The sequence below is a fragment of the Hypanus sabinus genome, chromosome 12, assembly GCF_030144855.1.
Source record: "Hypanus sabinus isolate sHypSab1 chromosome 12, sHypSab1.hap1, whole genome shotgun sequence".
NCBI lineage: Eukaryota > Metazoa > Chordata > Chondrichthyes > Myliobatiformes > Dasyatidae > Hypanus > Hypanus sabinus.
In genome coordinates, this window is record NC_082717.1 from 26,807,089 (window position 1) to 26,824,594 (window position 17,506).

The 17,506-nt window shown below is 39.1% G+C and overlaps 1 protein-coding gene across 1 annotated transcript in view; it reads left to right on the forward strand.

Moving 5' to 3' along the window:
* Positions 1 to 17,506, forward strand: part of LOC132403323 (ALK tyrosine kinase receptor-like) — an 891,331-nt gene that overhangs the window by 365,263 nt on the left and 508,562 nt on the right. The window contains exon 2 of the mRNA XM_059986774.1: positions 9,852 to 9,971. Within this exon, the coding sequence (XP_059842757.1) occupies positions 9,852 to 9,971 (120 nt within the window). The remainder of the gene's footprint in view (positions 1 to 9,851; positions 9,972 to 17,506) is intronic.

Consider the following 17,506-nt stretch of genomic DNA (forward strand, 5'->3'; position numbering starts at 1 on the left):
CAGGCTGAGCTCCAAGCCATCAATAACTTGTTCACTGAAGCATACAAGAGGATGGGGCTTTACACTCAATGTCAGCAAATCAAGCAACCTCTACCTATCTGCAGAATGCACCACGTCATGTTCTGACCATAAGGATTCTGGAAAGCACGGATCTTGCCCCATATCTTGGGAGCAGACTCTCACAGCATAGACAGACGATGATAAGGTTTACCTTTGCCTTCAATACACAAACAAAGTGAATTGAAGAAAGGGGTGTTTGGAGATCAAGAGCTGATTTGGTATAAAACTCACGGTCTGCTGGGCAGGAGTGACCCATGCTTACCTATACGTTTCTAAGACTTGGACTACAAATAGCTATCACCTCAAGGCAGTGGAAAGGTACTGTCATTACTGACTCCACAAAATCCTCCAACTTCACTGAAAGGGTAAATAAATCAGAATTTCTCTATGCCCAACACCAGCAGATACCTAAAACAAATACACTTTTCCAAGCTTTGTCACTGGTTAAAAAAAATAGAGATGGTCAGAGGAAAAGATTAAAAAGTTATGCTCTGAGTTTCCTTGATGAAAGTGCAACATCCCAACTGGCTCTTGGGAAGTTCTGGACCATCACTGCTCCAAATTGAGGAGCATGTGGGATTATTTTAAAAATCTTGATGTCATGGTTGGGAACATAAAGGCTGACTTAAGTGTTGGGACAAAAGCACACTATCTTATTAACTACCCTCTGCCCAATCATTGCATAGATCTTGTCCCATTTGCAGAAGAATCTGCAGTTCCCACATTGGCCTGATCAATGACCACAAAGCTCAAATAGCTGGAGCTGAAGCATGTCATCCTCAATCCCAAAGGACTGCCTAAGATAGAAAAGAACTGCCTGTCTGCAGCATAACTAAAAAGTTGCAATTTACATGCAGCATTGACTACAGTAATTAAGCAACAATAACTAAACTGCAGTAGCATTACTGCAAACCTGACTGCTTTATTGATTGCAATAATTAAGGAGCAGTTTACTGCAGGACTGATAACAATAGCTGAACACCAGCGTCCTTTTGCAGTACTGACTGCAATAATTGAATTGCAGTTGCTTGCCTCTACTATTGACAACAGCAAGTCAACCACAGCCACTTCTCGGTATTTTGGGATGTAATAATTAAAAAAGTCTCATCGACTGAAATTATTAAGCAGAAGTAGATTTCACACTACAGCGGCTTCTGTAATTCAGCAGCCATGACATGTCTCCGCAGCAGTGACTGCAGTATTTGAGCTATAGCAGTCTTTGCCCTGGCATTAATTATACAGACCAACTTTTCTTCACAGAATCCCTGATAATGAAGAATGCTCGGCTCATTCATACAAAACTGAATTGCAACCCTCATTAGCCATTCTTGACCATCCATTGCAATTTACTTCTGATCCAAGTCCCCATAATGTGATATTTTCCAAGTGAACGATGGCAGCTTGTGAATGCTTCCTCATCATAAGAAGAATCAGAATCAGGAGTATGTTTATTTTTACTGATAGAGGTCTGGAAATGTGTTGTTTTCCAGCATCATTGTGCCATACTTAAAATATAGTGTAAGTTACAATAAGAAATGTATATGTATAAAATTAACTAAGCAGTGCAAAAAAAGTGTTCATTGTCCATTCAGTAATCTGATGGCAGAGGGGAAGAAGCTAATCCTAATACATTGAGTGTGTGTTTTCAGGCTCCTGCACCTCCTCTTTGATGGTAGGAATGATAAGAGGACATGTCCTGGGCAGTGGGAGCCCTTAAAGATGCATGCTGTAGTTTTGATTTTCCGTCTTTTGAAGACGTCCCCGATGATGGAGTTGGCTGAGTTTATAACCCACTGCAGCTTTTTTTGACTAGTTAGAATGCTCTCCACAGAAATTTGCTGGAGCCTTTTTTGAAATAACAAATCTCCTCAAACTCTTAATGAAATATAGCTGCCGGCGTACACCTTGAACCCACTAGAAAAACAAAGACAGCTGTTGCTTGGGTATGTTTACACCTAAAGATTATGCTGGATGTCACACAACTTCCACTCTTGAAAATTATCTCCTGTTTCCTTCATGTTCAGTGTGGAAACTGATAAGCACAAGAGACTCTGTAGATGCTAGAATTCAGGGTAACACACAAAATGCTGGAGGAACTCAGCAGGTCAGGCAACACTTATGGAGAGGAATAAACAGTCAATAAATCATCAGTATATCAGAAACCAATATCAATGTTCCTTCACCACAAGCAGTACTGTGTATCAGGGAGACAACGCCTCATTCACCTCAATACTAACAGGGATGAACAACACATGCTAATCTTTCAATGATGTCCACGAGGCTTGACTGGATACAATTAAAGAGTACACCCAATATCTGATGGAGAACTTGTCTCTCCCAAGCACATGTGTGAAAAGATGCATGAAAAGTATGTATGAGCAGAATAGGGCAAATTGACATGAGTTTCACAAGCAGTGCCATTTTAGCTCATGCCCACATGAGCAAATTAATTTTTTGGCCAGTGAAATCAATGACTTATTAGTTTCATAAAGTGAAATAAAGACAGGGAGAAAAGGATTTGTTCTGGAAAGGAAGGCAAAGGAGTCCAAAATGGAAAGTAAAGGAAAATGTCATTTTAAAAACCTATTCGTATCACCCAATTATGCAAATCACTAACTACAGATGCTGGGCATCTGAAACAAAAACAGAAAATATTGGAGAAAACCCTACCAGGACAGGCAGCATTCATGAAAAGAGAAAGCTTGAACTTTCATTTCAAAGACCCTTCAGCAGAGCTGTCCTGATTTCCCAATGTTCACTGTTTTTTTTGTAACTTATTTTTTATTGTTCATCATCAAACAAACATTTCCATAAGATGTATTTCAGACATTGTACATATATATCATATAATCATATATATCACAAAATCTCCACAAAGTATTTATCACATAGAAAAGAGTGGAAAGAAAAAACAAGCAAAAGGAAAGAACTATGTACAATTAGGGAGTGATCTTTTTTTTTACAACAGATTCATTGATTTGTGAGAATAAAATCAGGCCTATGAGGCATTATGTAGTTAAACTATTTTTCCAGTATGAATCAAATTGTTCCAGCTTATGATTAACAGATGTTGTTATCTTCTCCATTTTGTAAATGTCCATTGTAATTTCCATCGATGTATATAAAGTTCGGCTCTCCTGTGATAACCATTTTCTAGTTTACTGTTTTTAAGATTCCTCTATTAAAATGCTTTTTTTCTGTGTCAGAAATGTTAGTTGACCAAATGTTGGTTGCTATTCATTACAACAACATGTAATTAAAAGAATGCTTAAACTGATACCTATGCACATTAATATCTACTTTATATGCAGTCAGTGGTCATTTTATTAGGTGCAGGAGTGGAACCCATTGTGGTCTTCTGTTGCTGTGGCTCATCAACTTCAGGTTCAACATGTTGTGCATTCAGGGATGCTCTCCTGCACACCACTGTTGTAACACACACCCATTTGAATTGATGTTATCTTCCTGTCAGCTTGAACCAGTCTGGTCATTCTATTCCCATTAACAAGGCACTTTTGCCCAGGGAACTCCGGCTAACTGAATGTTTTTTTTTGTTTTTTGCACCTATCTCTGAAAAACTCTAGAGACTGTTGTGCGTGAAAACCCCAGGAGATCAGTAGTTTCTGAAATACTCAAATCACCCCGTCTGGCACCAACAATCATTCCACAGTCAAAGTCAGTGAACCTTTTGACCATTTCTGCATGGTTTTCTCCAATGAGTATCTACCACATAATTGTTTGATTAGATATTTGCATTAACAAGCAAGTGTACAGGCATACCTAATAAAATAAAAGTGTATATTATGCAGCTTCAGCACATCATGACATTCAATATGTGTTAATAGTGATGCAGATACCAAAGTCCTATTTGTGTAACACTTAGATTACATCTTTCAGAAGTTTATATTCAACCATTTATCTGCTCCTTGGTTGATGTTGCAGTGGTATTTTTACACTAAAAATAGAGAGAATTATAAATGTAATGAAAAATCTAGTTCATGTGTCTTACAATTTTAAAAAATGGTTACAGATTTTTTTTAAACTTTAATTGATTTGCCTTTTTGAGGGATGTATTTTCGTAGCCACTTCTCTTTCCCTTTGCTAGTTCAGCAGTATTTATTTTTTTACTACTGTTGGGTTCAGTTATAATGGCTCACTCCTCAGATTTGCCTGACAGGCAGGTGCAAAACGCACTGTTCAATTATTTTTTTTAAACTCTTCGGTGGGACAGAAATTCCTCAATTGTTTTCAGGTTCCAAGTGAATAAGGAAAATTAGTTGTTAATTGTTCTCAACTCCCACATCTTCAGTTCCAGTGATTTCATTGAGAATGACAATAAACAAAGCTGGTACTCCTGCATTTCCTTCAAGCTGGCGGCTGAGGATGGATTTATCCCTCAATCACCCAGCTATCAAAAAAACCTGCTGAATTTCTTTGACAGACCATTCATGATCAGCAACTGGCCCATTGATGTGCAGTATTGCTGCACACTGCCATCTTGTAACATAACCAGTTGTAGTTGTCCTGACGAAGGTCTCGGCCCGAAACGTCGACAGCGCTTCTCCCTATAGATGCTGTCTGGCCTGCTGTGTTCTACCAGCCTTTTTTGTGTGTTGTTTGAATTTCCAGCATCTGCAGATTTCCTTGTGTTTGCAGTTGTAGTTTGATGCTATTGTGCTAATATGCTATATATTTTCTTTTTGATGGAATGAAAAACCTGCTTAGAAATGCCTTCTGTGTGCTGCGAGAAGCTAAACACTATGATTAATTTCAAGTCAAGATTATGAAAACATGCTGAAATCTAATGTGGTCTTCTGTATATCCATTAACTTTCACAAAAGCTGAGATCGGGTCTATATTATAATCCTGCAAAGATGAAACTCAGTTAAATCAGGATGTAATATTATCATAGAATCTTTATTGAAATTGATGGAGACACATTGGGCATAAAGAGCTTTCACTCAATGAACTTGGGGCTGGTTGACTCATGAAAATTAATGCACTTATAATATGATACTGACAGAGGGCCATAAATTATTGTTTACTTTGGTTTACAGCAGCTACTGTATTGAAAACCATGATCATTATTGAATTAGAGACTGCTATAGAAACTTAGAAACAAAGAAAACCTACAGCACAATACAGGCCCTTTGGCCCACAAAGTTGTGCGGAACGTATCCCTACCTTAGAAATTACTAGGCTTACCCACAGCCCGCTATTTTTCTAAGCTCCATGTACCTATCCAAAAATCTCTTAAAAGACCCTATTGTATCCACCTTTACCACCGTTGCCAGCAGCCCATTTCATGAACAAACCACTCTCTGCATAAAAAACTTACCCCTGACATCTCCTCTGTGCCTACTCCCCAGCACCTTAAACCCGTGTCCTCTTGTGGCAACCACTTCAGCCCTGGGAAAAAGCTTCTGACTATCCACACGATCAATGCATCTCATCATCTTATACACCTCTATCAGATCACCTCTCATCCTCGTCGCTCCAAAGAGAAGAGGCCGAGTTCATTCAACCTATTCTCATCAGACATGCTCCCCAATCCAGGCAACATCCTTGTAAATCTCCTCTGCACCCTTTATATGGCTTCTACATCCTTCTTGTAAAGAGGTGAACAGAACTGAGGACAGTACTCCAAGTGGGGTCTGACCAGGGTTCTATATAGTTGCAACATTACCTCTTGGCTTCTAAATTTAATTCCACAATTAATGAAAGCCAATACACCGTACGTCTACTTAACCACAGAGTCATCCTGTGCAGCTGCTTTGAGTGTCCTATGGATGTGGACCCCAAGATCCCTCTGATCCTCCACACTGCCCAGAGTCTTACCATTAATACTATATTCTGCCATCATATTTGACCTACCAAGATGAACCACCTCACACTTATCTGGGTTAAACTCTATCGGCCACTTCTCAGCCCAGTTTTGCATTCTATCGATGTCCCGCTGTAACCTCTGACAGCCCTCCACACCATCCACAACACCTCCAATCTTTGTGTCATCAGCAAACTTACTAACCAATACCTCCACTTCCTCATCCAGGTCGCTTATAAAAAACACGAAGAGTAAGGGTCCCAGAACAGATCTCTGACGCATTCCACTAGTCACTGACCTCCATGCAGAATATGACCCATCTACAACCATTCTTTGCCTTCTGTGGGCAAGCCAGGTCTGGATCCACAAAGCAATGTCCCCTTGGATCCCATGCCTCCTTACTTTCTCAATAAGCCTTCGATTGGGTACCTTATCAAGTGCCTTGCTGAAATCCATATACACTACATCTACTGCTCTTCTTTCATCAATATGTTTAGTCACATCCTCAAAAAATTCAATCAGGCTCATAAGGCACTACCTCCCCCTGACAAAATCATGCTGACTGTTCCTAATCATATTATATCTCTCCAAATGTTCATAAATCCAGCCTCTCAGGATCTTCTCCATCAACTTACCAACCTCTGAAGTATGACTCACTGGTCTATAATTTCCTGGACTATCTCTACTCCCTTTCTTGAATAAAGGAACAACATTCGCAACCTTCCAATCCTCCAGAACCTCTACCGTCCCCATTGATGATTTAAAGATCATCTCCAGAGGCTCAGCAATCTCCTCCCTTGCCTCCCACAGTAGCCTGGGGTACATCTCATCCGGTCCCAGTGACTTATCCAACTTGATGCTTTCCAAAAGCTCCAGCACATCCTCTTTCTTAATATCTACATGCTCAAGCTTTTCAGTCTGTTGAAAGTCATCACTACAATCACCAAGATTCTTTTCCATAGTGAATACTGAAGTAAAATATTCATTAAGTACCTCTGCTATTTCCCCCAGTTCCATTCACACTTCCCCACTGTCACACTTGATAGGTCCTATTCTTTCACGTCTTATCCTCTTGCTCTTCACATACTTGTAGAATGTCTTGGGGTTTTCCTTAATCCTGCCCGCTAAGGCTTTCTCATGGCCTCTTCTGGATCTCCTAATTTCCTTTTTAAGCTTCTTCCTGTTAGTCTTATAAACTTCTGGATCTCTAACATTACCTAGCTCTCGGAACCTTTTGTAAGATTTTTTTTCTTCTTGACTAGATTTACTACAGCCTTTGTACATTACAGTTCCTGTACCCTACCATAACTTCCCTGTCTCATTAGAACGTACTTATGCAGAACTCCACACAAATATTCCCCGAACATTTGCCACATTTCTTCCATACCTTTCCCTGAGAACATCTGTTCCCAATTTAAGCTTCCAATTTCCTGCCTGATAACCTCATAATTCCCCTTACTCCAACTAAACACATTTCTAACTTGTCTGTTCCTATCTCTCTCCAATGCTATTGCAAAGGAGATAGAATTATGACCACTATCTCCAAAATGCTCTCCCACTGAGAGATCTGACACCTGACCAGGTTCATTTCCCAATACCAAATCAAGTACAGTCTCTCCTCTTGTAGCTTTATCTACATATTGTGTCAAGAAACCTTCTTGAACACACCTAACAAACTCCACCCCATTTAAACCCCTTGCTCTAGGGAGATGCCAATCGATATTTGGGAAATTAAAATCTCCCATCACGACAACTCTTTTATTATTGCCCTTTCCAGGATCTGTTTCCCTATCTGCTCCTCGATATCCCTGTAACTATTGGGCAGCCTATCAAAGACACCCAGTAAATTTATTGACTCCTTCTTGATCCTAACCTCCATCCATAGAGATGTCGTAGACAATCCTTCAATGATGTCCCCCTTTCCTGCAGCCATGACTCTATCTCTGATTAACAGTGCCACACCCCCACCTCTTTTGTCTCCCTCACTGTCCTTTCTTTATAGCTCATGATCCTTCCTCATCACGTGGTTCCTTTACTGCTTTAATGATCAAGTATAAAGGGGGCTGGTGGAACTTGATATGCCCATGACATGACTTGCAGCACAAGTCACACCGAACACCGAAATGGAGATGGAGTTACCCTCGGAACATTAATCGAATTGAGTACATGTTCATGGTCTGTTCTCATAGGAAAGCAGCATCCAACATTAAACACGCCCATCATCCTCTTCTCACTTCTACCATCAGGCAGAAGGTACAGGAGCCAGTAAGTTCAGGAGCAATTATTACCTCAAACTATCAGGCTCCTGGACTGGCGTGAATAACTTCTTTCATCACCAATCTCAAATGATCTTGCCATCTATAAAGGGGTCCTTACAAATTATGTTCTTGACATTTTTTTATTTGCATAGTTTGTTTTCTTTTGCACAATAGTCATTTTTGATAAAATTCTTTTGCATTTCTGTTTACCTGTAAATGCTTGCAAGAAAATTAAATCTCAAAGTAGCATATGATAATAACATGGAATTTGATAATAAATTTACTTTGAACTTTGAACTGCAAATAGGCTGTAGACGATATCCAGAGTAGGAACCTCTGGATTGCCGTACCGAAACATAATTCTGCAATTATTTAAGCAAACATGGCAGCAGATGGTATGTTGGTCTTTACTGAAAATGGATCAGTGTATAAAAGTAAAGCTCTACATTAAATTATGTAAGTGACTATTCTAGTGGAGATCTTGTATAACACATCAGCCACTATGGTCTAAATGGAATTTGGGAAATTTGGTTTTTCTTAAAGGAATAAACAAATAATCCAAAAAAAAACATCAGGAAGCAAGGTGTTACAAGGTCTTTCAAATCATTAATGTAATTCCAGTTCATCATTCATCCAATAGCTCATGTCTTTCTATCTCTTCATCTGAACATAATGCAGAAATAAAATAAAGATTGCAAATCAAATTTATAAATGAAATTACATCATAAAGCAGTTCCCTAGTTAAGAGGTGCAAGCTAGCTTTAAACTTTGCAAGCTACCTTTAACTGATGCTTGCAGCTCAACATATTGGCCTCCTGCTGAAGTCACTTAGTGCTGGCTGAATGCCACAATCATTATAATGAGCGAGCAGCACAGAGTTGGCACTCTGCCTGCCTCACATTGAACAAGCACAGACTACCCATGCATCTCATTCCTTGGGCTTGTTTACGCCGTTTGTCGAATTTAGCCTTTGTTATCTCTGTTCCTTCTGTTGCCATTTTGTGTGGGTTAATAACTTATGTTCCTGTGGTAAAAAAGGCTAAAACAGCAATTGATTCTGGATTCCTTTTACAAACAGACTTTTGAATCAATCTTGGTCAATGTGTAGAAAATAGAACCAAAAATCTTTCATTTGTAAGCGTATTAGCCACTGTGATATAAATGGAATTTAGGAAGTCAATTTTAGCGGGAAATATATGAGTTTCTGACTCATGGGTGTGTACTTCCAGGAGGAATAACCAAACAAATCAAAAAACCAACATGTTAGAAGGCAAGAAATAAAAAGTTGTCCGAAGATCTTTTTGTCACTAGGGACAAAGCCAGAGAAACATTGATTGTTTACTGCAGCTGCAGAGCCTTAGACACTGTAAAAAGAATGTGCAGAGAGCCTAATGGTTATATAAGTTATTGGCAGAATCTTTTTAGCCAGAAGTTGGTTTTGGATAGGACACAGTACTGGTTTGGTGAACGAAGCATGGCACACTAGACTAGACATATAACTTTACAGGCAACAAGGTGAAGCATGAAAATGCAGGCTGTTTTGAGATTAGCACAAAGCTGATACGATCCAATAACAAAGCCTGATTGCTGACTATTTGTATCAACTGCACTTTGAAGTCAGGATATTTTAATTTTCAGAGTGTGATATTTTTACATTGTCTGCTGTGTTGCTTTGTAAAGTGATGCCAATTATGCTTTCTGTGTTATAGCTTCTGGGGCTCCACAATTAGAAGAAAACAGTGAGATTGCAAATAATGAACTGACTACTTGGAATTTTACATGGCTGTTAAAGGATGAGACACCTTTGTCTACATATCAAAGGCCACATGGTGAGTAGCTTTTCAATAAACTAATATTGGCTATCTTTTTCCAATAATTAACATGTTTGCCATTCAGTAAATTCATGCTTAAATGTGGTTCATTATGCTATAAATCATTCTGTTTTTGGTTACCATTAAAGATTTTTCAATGTTAACTTAAAGAAAAGCTTGACATTAGGAGTTAAATGTTGAAAACTTTGGGATAAGGCCAAATACAATGACTTAGATGGTTATTAAATTTCTTTTTCTTTTCTGATCGTGTTTACAGAGGTATGTCAACAATAAGCCAATAACCCTATTGACTGTATCCCCTTTATTGAATTACATTCTTTTTGCACAAAATATTATTGAACTGTGAACAACAAAACAGAGGAACGTTGGTTCATTTGGTAGTATATATGGTATTCACACACACACACACACACACACTTTATTGGATATTTATTGACATGTATGTGGAATAGGCCCTTCCAGCCCTTCGAGCTCTACTGCCCAGTACAATTTAATTATTTAATTCTAGCCTATCCATGGGACAATCTACAATGATCAATTAACCTACCAACCAGTATGTCTTTGGACTGTGGGAGAAAATCAGGAAACTCACGTGGTCATGGGGAGAGTGTAGAAACTCCTTACGGGCAGCTGCGGGAATTGAACCCGGGTCGCTGGAACTGTAAAGCGCTGTGCTAACCACAATGCTACCATGCCGCCCCAGTAAGAACACACACACAGTCAGATGACAATCAGCTTGAACTTGAAAATGGTTGATTATTACATCAAACGATTGGTACATATACATGAGTGGTGAAACTGCTCTGCATTTACAATAGATTTGGTGGTTCTGTGGTGGAACTAGCTGAGCTGCTCTCTCACAGCTCCAATGGAATGGGCTCAACCTTGATCATAGGTGGAGTTTGTACAATTTCTCTGTTGTTTTCCTCCAGGAGCTCTGATTTTGTTTCCACATTTCAAAACGTGCAGGTTAGTAGGTTAATTGAGCACTGTAAATTGCCCTTAGTGTACAGGAGAAAGTACAATCCGGGAGGAATTGATGGGAATGCAGGGAGAATGAAAATGGAATTAGTGTAAGATTAGTATAAGAAGGTGCTTGCTCGCTGGTATGGACTCAGTGGACTGATGGGCCTTTGTCCATGTTTGTGTTTTTTTTTAACTGAAGGTTTTTTGCAGTGGTATTAAACCCACTTTAGGAAATCTGGAGTGTAGTATGTACAAGTAGGACATAAAAGACATTAACAGTAGGATACGCTGTGAAAATTGCTGCCACACCTAAACCGCTCTCCCTCTAGAAAATTAACAGAAGTATTCTGTAAAGACCATCCACCTGACGTAATTTCCATTTTGAAACATAACACTGCATATGATTTGAAAACTCGTGGAGGACCTTGTCAAGAAACTCCAATAACAGTTATTGTTGTGGAAAGAGTACATTTGTTTCATACTCTGATGGAAAATTAATTTAATGTGAAGGAAAACTGACTTGACGTGCTCCTCAGTAAATAGTCTATATATGTAAAATCTTGAATGCCAAATTTCAGTTTTGATTCCTGATTATAATCTGTTGGATAAATCATCTGGTTCTGAAGAAAAGTGGATAGGTTTTCATTGATATCATACTTGACATGGCCTCAGGTTGAGAGAGCAATGAATAATGACTCAATAGGTGGGAATGTTGCTTCAAATCCTACAAAGGCAGCTGAGAACTTTAAAATCAAGTTTCTTAATATGTTTGGAATGGATGGATCAGTAATGAGTACCAGTTTCCACCTTTAATTGGCTTGTCCTTTGTGACTCAGGTCTCACCACTGAGGCTGATTTTTAGCAGCCCTCTGAAGTAGTTCAGTAAAGAGATTATTATCAGTAGTGTTCGTATCCTGTGACTGAAATAAAAATTAGGTTATCCTAAAGCACCTTTCTGCCATTGCAATAGTTTTGAAGTTTAGTCACTCTGGTTAATTAGGAATCGGTTAGCCAATACCATATGCGCAGGTAACACTCTTCCACAAGCAGCCAGGTGACAAGGGCATATTTTGTTTACTGGAGCTAACACAGGGATAAGTATTGATCTGGACAGTTAGGATAAATCTCCTGGGAGAGCATCAGCCTTGGTATAAAATGTGATCTGAAGAAAAGCACCTCTAACAGTGTGTTAGATCCTCAATACTTCACTGGAATGTCAGTCTAGAATTTTATGGTCAAGTTCCTGGCATGTAACTTGAACCCTAACCTCCTGATTCAGAAGTGAAAGAGCCGCATACTAAACTGAGAAACAGTTGATGTGATGGTAGAAACAGTCCTGGTATTGTTCCATTGGAATCTAATCTGTTCCTGACCAGCCTGGACTCATGCACATTGTAGCAGCAGTGTTCATACTGCACAGAACTGAGTGATTCCCCACACACCAGTGTGCAAGCATGAACATTAAGTGAGATTGACAACTTGAAGAAGATGTCACACGGAAAGCCATTGCTCTTCCAAAACATGCTGCTCGATCGTTTGCAAACTAACTCCCTGAGATACTACACAGCTCAATGAATAGTTCACTTAGGCAGCGTTTTTTTTCCCCATATCTTTCCTTAACCTCCTTGTTAGATGCTGTTCCACTTACTCAGGTCTCAATAAATGGGCATCGGCTACAAAAAAACTTGACAGTGATTGTTGACAGGCTAGCAGGAAAACCACCTCTAAATCTGATGTTGACAATAGCAGTCTCAAGCTTAACTCTTCGACTGGCATGAACCTGTATGTAATTACATAATGATCCCTTTAAAGTACTAGGCTGCCACTGAGAGTAAAAAGAAATACTTGTATTTATTCTGCAGCTTCCAAGATGTCTTTGAGCTTTACCTTCAAAGTTCAAAGTAAATTTATTATCAGAATACATATATGTTACCACAGCAACACACACACACGATGCTGGAGAAACTCAGCAGGTCAGGCAGCATCCATGGAAATTAATAAACTGTTGATGTATTGTGCCAAGACCTTTCTTCATGACTGGAAGGGAAGGGAGAACATGCCAGAATAAAAAGGTGGGTGGAGGGTGAACACAGCCCTGAGGTTTGTTTTCTTGTGGGTATACACAGTAAGTCCAAGTAACACAATAGAATAAAATAAAGACCTCACCCTACAGGATGAGATTTCATCCAGTTCAAATCTGGTGAAAGAAGAGTTAATTAAGATAAGCAAGCAGACTTTCTCATCTCTAGATTTAAAGTCTTGTGATTCATGTTGTTTTGGTTTTATTTTGGTCCCATTTTTCAAAGGAGCTTTGGCATCCTAATAGTGTTGTGTCAATAGTGCAGTTTCACTGTCTTCTGTACCTTAGGCAATCCCTTAGAGGATGTCAAAATGCTCTCACTGCACTTGATATAGGAGCCATACATCTGTTTTCTCTCTGTATTATAATCTGTGTTGTGGTTTTATGGTCATTTGCCACACGTGTGGGGGCGTGGAAATAGTGAAGGGAATAATTTTCGTATTCATGCTTTATTCTGGTTAGTTTTAGAGCTGAGGAGTGCTGGGTGTGATATATTTTGTTGATCACTTAATTTCCTTTGTAATCGCTTAGTGCTACTTAACTTTGCTTAAGTATATTTAATATCACTAGTTTTAGTGTCATAAGTTTCAGTGCTTCAATATTGTATGTTTTGCTAGTTACTAATAAAGGATCAAATATATTTCTTTGACTTTTTGAACATTATTATCGGATTGGATCTGAGGTTGCCTCATACAGAATAACTTCCAATATTTGGTCTCTAGCAGGTTTGTTCAAGTAGCTGCTACAATGACATAGTTATTTATAATGGAATACCTTAATGCTGTCACTCCCAGGTTTGGAGTATATTTTGTTCCCATAGCCCATGTAGTTCTGTCCCTTAAATTTACTCAACAGAAGATTATCAGCTGGTCACACGTACTTTTCCAGGATAAGTTCAGTGAAATTGCTCGAAGACATAGATTTTAGTAGAGGATGATTTTGTTCATTTCATTGTACATTACAAGGTAAAAAATGAGAGCAGTAGGACCAGTAAAGGAACAGTGATCATTAGATGTCATTATATTTCATATTTCAATATTAATCAACAGGGTTTAATGGTTATGGAGATAAGTCTTCACATCAGTGAACTAATGCACTGAAATAGGAGCTTTCATGTAGGAGAAAAGAATTTCACTATTATTGAATTCCTCTGAGTTCAGTCACTGTTGATTGCTAGAAATCTGAATTAAAAAATTGGAAATGCATTGCCACACAGTAAGCAATCGAAAATGAAAGGCCGGTGGAGTTGATAATTCAAATATTTCTTGCAAATTCAAAGAATGGCGTGTCCAAAATTTTAATACATCCTAACTTTCAAATACCTGCCAGACTACAGAACATATATGTTATTTTTTCACCCTTATCTTAAATAAAGGTTTTAAGTTGTCAGTGAACTTTTAATACTCAGAAAATAAACAATGCATTTAAAAAAAAAGAAACTAGTCACTATTGCACTGTCTGTTTAATCTGGCACCTCTATTTAAGACTCTATTTAAGAATGCTTCTTTGATTGAGACAGTCTGCTGGTATGAAACCCTGCAATAATCACAAAGAATGCAAAAACCCTCCACAGTTCATTATGGAAATGCAAATATTATAGTAAAGTGAATTGCATGCATTTTGCAAATGGAATTATATTGTTATCATTCAGAAAATTGTAATCACAATAAATAGCAAGTTATTATTGCTGAGTTGTTATCGTATGAAACAGACAACCTCAGAACACTGGGAAATATTTGCAGAGAGCTCAGTGAATAGGGAGCAGATATTTAAAGCGATTGGTAGAGGGATGAAAGGAGAGTGGCAGAATAACCTCTTCACTCAAAGAACTCACAGCATGATAGTGTGAAGGTTGAGGTAGAAATCTGAATTGCAATCAAAAGTACACAGGTGAGACACAAAACACTGTGAATGCTGAAAAGTGGAGTAAAAAACAAAGAGCTGCTGAAGGACTGAAAGACAGTGGAGAGATAGCCCAGTATAATGACGTGAGGGGAAAGGGCACAGCAAGATCTGGTAAATAATAGGTGCATCCAGGTGAAGAGAGGTTGCTTGAAGGATGGAGTCAGGTGAGGCAAGGAAGGGTGGAGATAGTGTAAGAGCTAAGGTGGTAAGATGACATGGCAACAATGGACTGCAGATTATGGAATAGGATAAGAAATTAAAATGAAAAGAAACCAAATAAGGAAGGTGGAGGAGGCCAGATAGATACAGTGAGGAAAGGGGACCCTGTGGAGAAGTTTGTTGCTGATGGGCAAACGGCATAGATTGGAGAAGGGAAAGAAACTGGTATATGGCAGGTTGGGAGACATGGAGAACATGGTCCTTACAGAAAGCAGAAAGGGGTGCGGATAGAATGATGAGATCACGTCACAGCTGGTGGAAATGTCGAAGAATGTTGTGTTGGATGTGAAGGCTGGTAGCGTGAAAGAAAAGGACCAAGTGAACTTAATCCTTGTTCCGTCTGAGGGGAGGCGATTTGAGAGCTAAATTGTGGGAAATTTTGTGAGATATGGCTGAGAGCTACATCAGCCACAGTGGCTTGAGGGGCGGGTAAGTAATTTTTCCTGAAAGAGGACATCTCAGAGATCCTGGAGGACTTGGGAATAGGTGAAGTAGAAATGAAGAAACTAAGAGAAATGAATGGTCTCCTTACAAGAGACAGGGCAGGAGGAGGTTTAGTCAGTCAGAAGGGGAGTTTATGGGTGTGTAGGTAATGCTAGTGGATAGATTCTCCCCTGTGGTAGAGATTGTGGATCACGAAAGGAGAAAGAGGTGTTGGAAATTTTCTGAGTGAATGTGAAGATAGGGTGAATATCACCAGCAAAATTAATAAGATTGATGGGTTCCGTGTGGGTTCAGGAGGTGGCACTGATGTAGTTTTCGATGTAGTGCAGAAAGAAGAGGGGATTGGTGCTAGAGTTTATTGGGAACAAAGACTATTTCATGGAGACAACAAAAAGGCAGGCATAGCTGGGGCCCATGTGAGTGCCATGCCTAAAACTTTGATTTGTAGAAAGTGCGAGGAATCCAAAGAGAAGTTGTTCAGGGTAAGCACGAGTTCTGTCAGGCAGAGGAGAGTGTTGGTAGAAGGATTGATTGAATCTATGTTCTGGCAATAAATAGACAACTCTAAAACCTTCCTAATGGAGAATGGAAGTGTATAGGAATAGGCATCCAGGAAGAATATGAGGCATGGGGAGGTAGAGAACTGGAAGTTGTTAAAGTTGTCATGAGTATACACGGTGTCAGGATAGGACAAGAAGGGACAAGTATGAGGAGATAAATTCAGTGGGACAAGAACTGTTGGCCTACCAAAGATGTGCTGTTTCTGAATCTTCTGTAGGCAATAGAAACAGAAAGGACAAGCTTAGGGAGCTGTCACGTTGGATGCTGTGGAGAGGAGGTCTCTTGACGTGATTAGATGGTGTTCATTGGTGGGGTCATGGACAAGGAATAGGCATGAGCAGATATCCAATAACCTCCGTTATCCTCTGCAAGATGACAGACTAAGAGTTAGAAGGTAGATTTACCTCCATTAGCTCTAAGCCAATGACCTCATTCCGTGATTAGCATTTCTCTGATACTGAAGCCATAAATTCCGACAACTCAGAAAGCTTCATCAGCTTTAAAAAAACAGATGTATGTGTTTGAATCAATTAAAATATAGCATACAATCACAATAATACATTTATCACTGCCAGCTTGTATTTTAATATAGTTTTATAGAAGAGAAAGTAATTTCCTTTGAAGTACAGATCTTCTTATAGCATTGTTGCTCTTTTTAAAACATGGTTTCCTGTTTTACTCAAAATTAAGTTTCTACTTCAGGGAGATTTGCAGTGTTCATTTCCATTTGCATCTCCTGAGCAAATGAAACAATCCACAGCTGCATGCAGATGGACCGGGGGAACGTTCAGAGCTGAACAGATAAATAGAAAGTAATGTGAAGCCCACAGAAATGCCAGGCATAAACAACTTTCCTGAACAAATCTAACCAACTACACTTGGGCATTCAATAGCATCACCATCACCTGCTCCTGACCATCAACATTCCTTGGGTCACTATTCAAAGTAAATTTACCATCAAAGTACATATACAGTATGTCACCATGTACAACACTGAGAATCATTTTCTTGGGGACATTGACATTCACATGCAGTAAATACGAGAAATGCAATAGAATCGATAAATGAATGTCCTCAACTGGATGGACAACAACCAATGTGCAAAACACAACAAATACCAAAATGAGGGAAAAAAATAAATAAATAGTAAACAAGCAAGCAAACAAACAATAAATAAGTAGATAACTAGAATGTTGAGATAATGTGTTGTAGAATCATTGGAAGTGTTAGGTTGTGGGAACAGTTCAGTGATGGGGTGAGTGAAGTTATCCCCTGTGGTTCACGAGCCTGATGGTTGATGGGCATTAACTATACCTGAACCTGGTGGTTTGAGTTCTGAGGCTGCTGTACCTTCTTC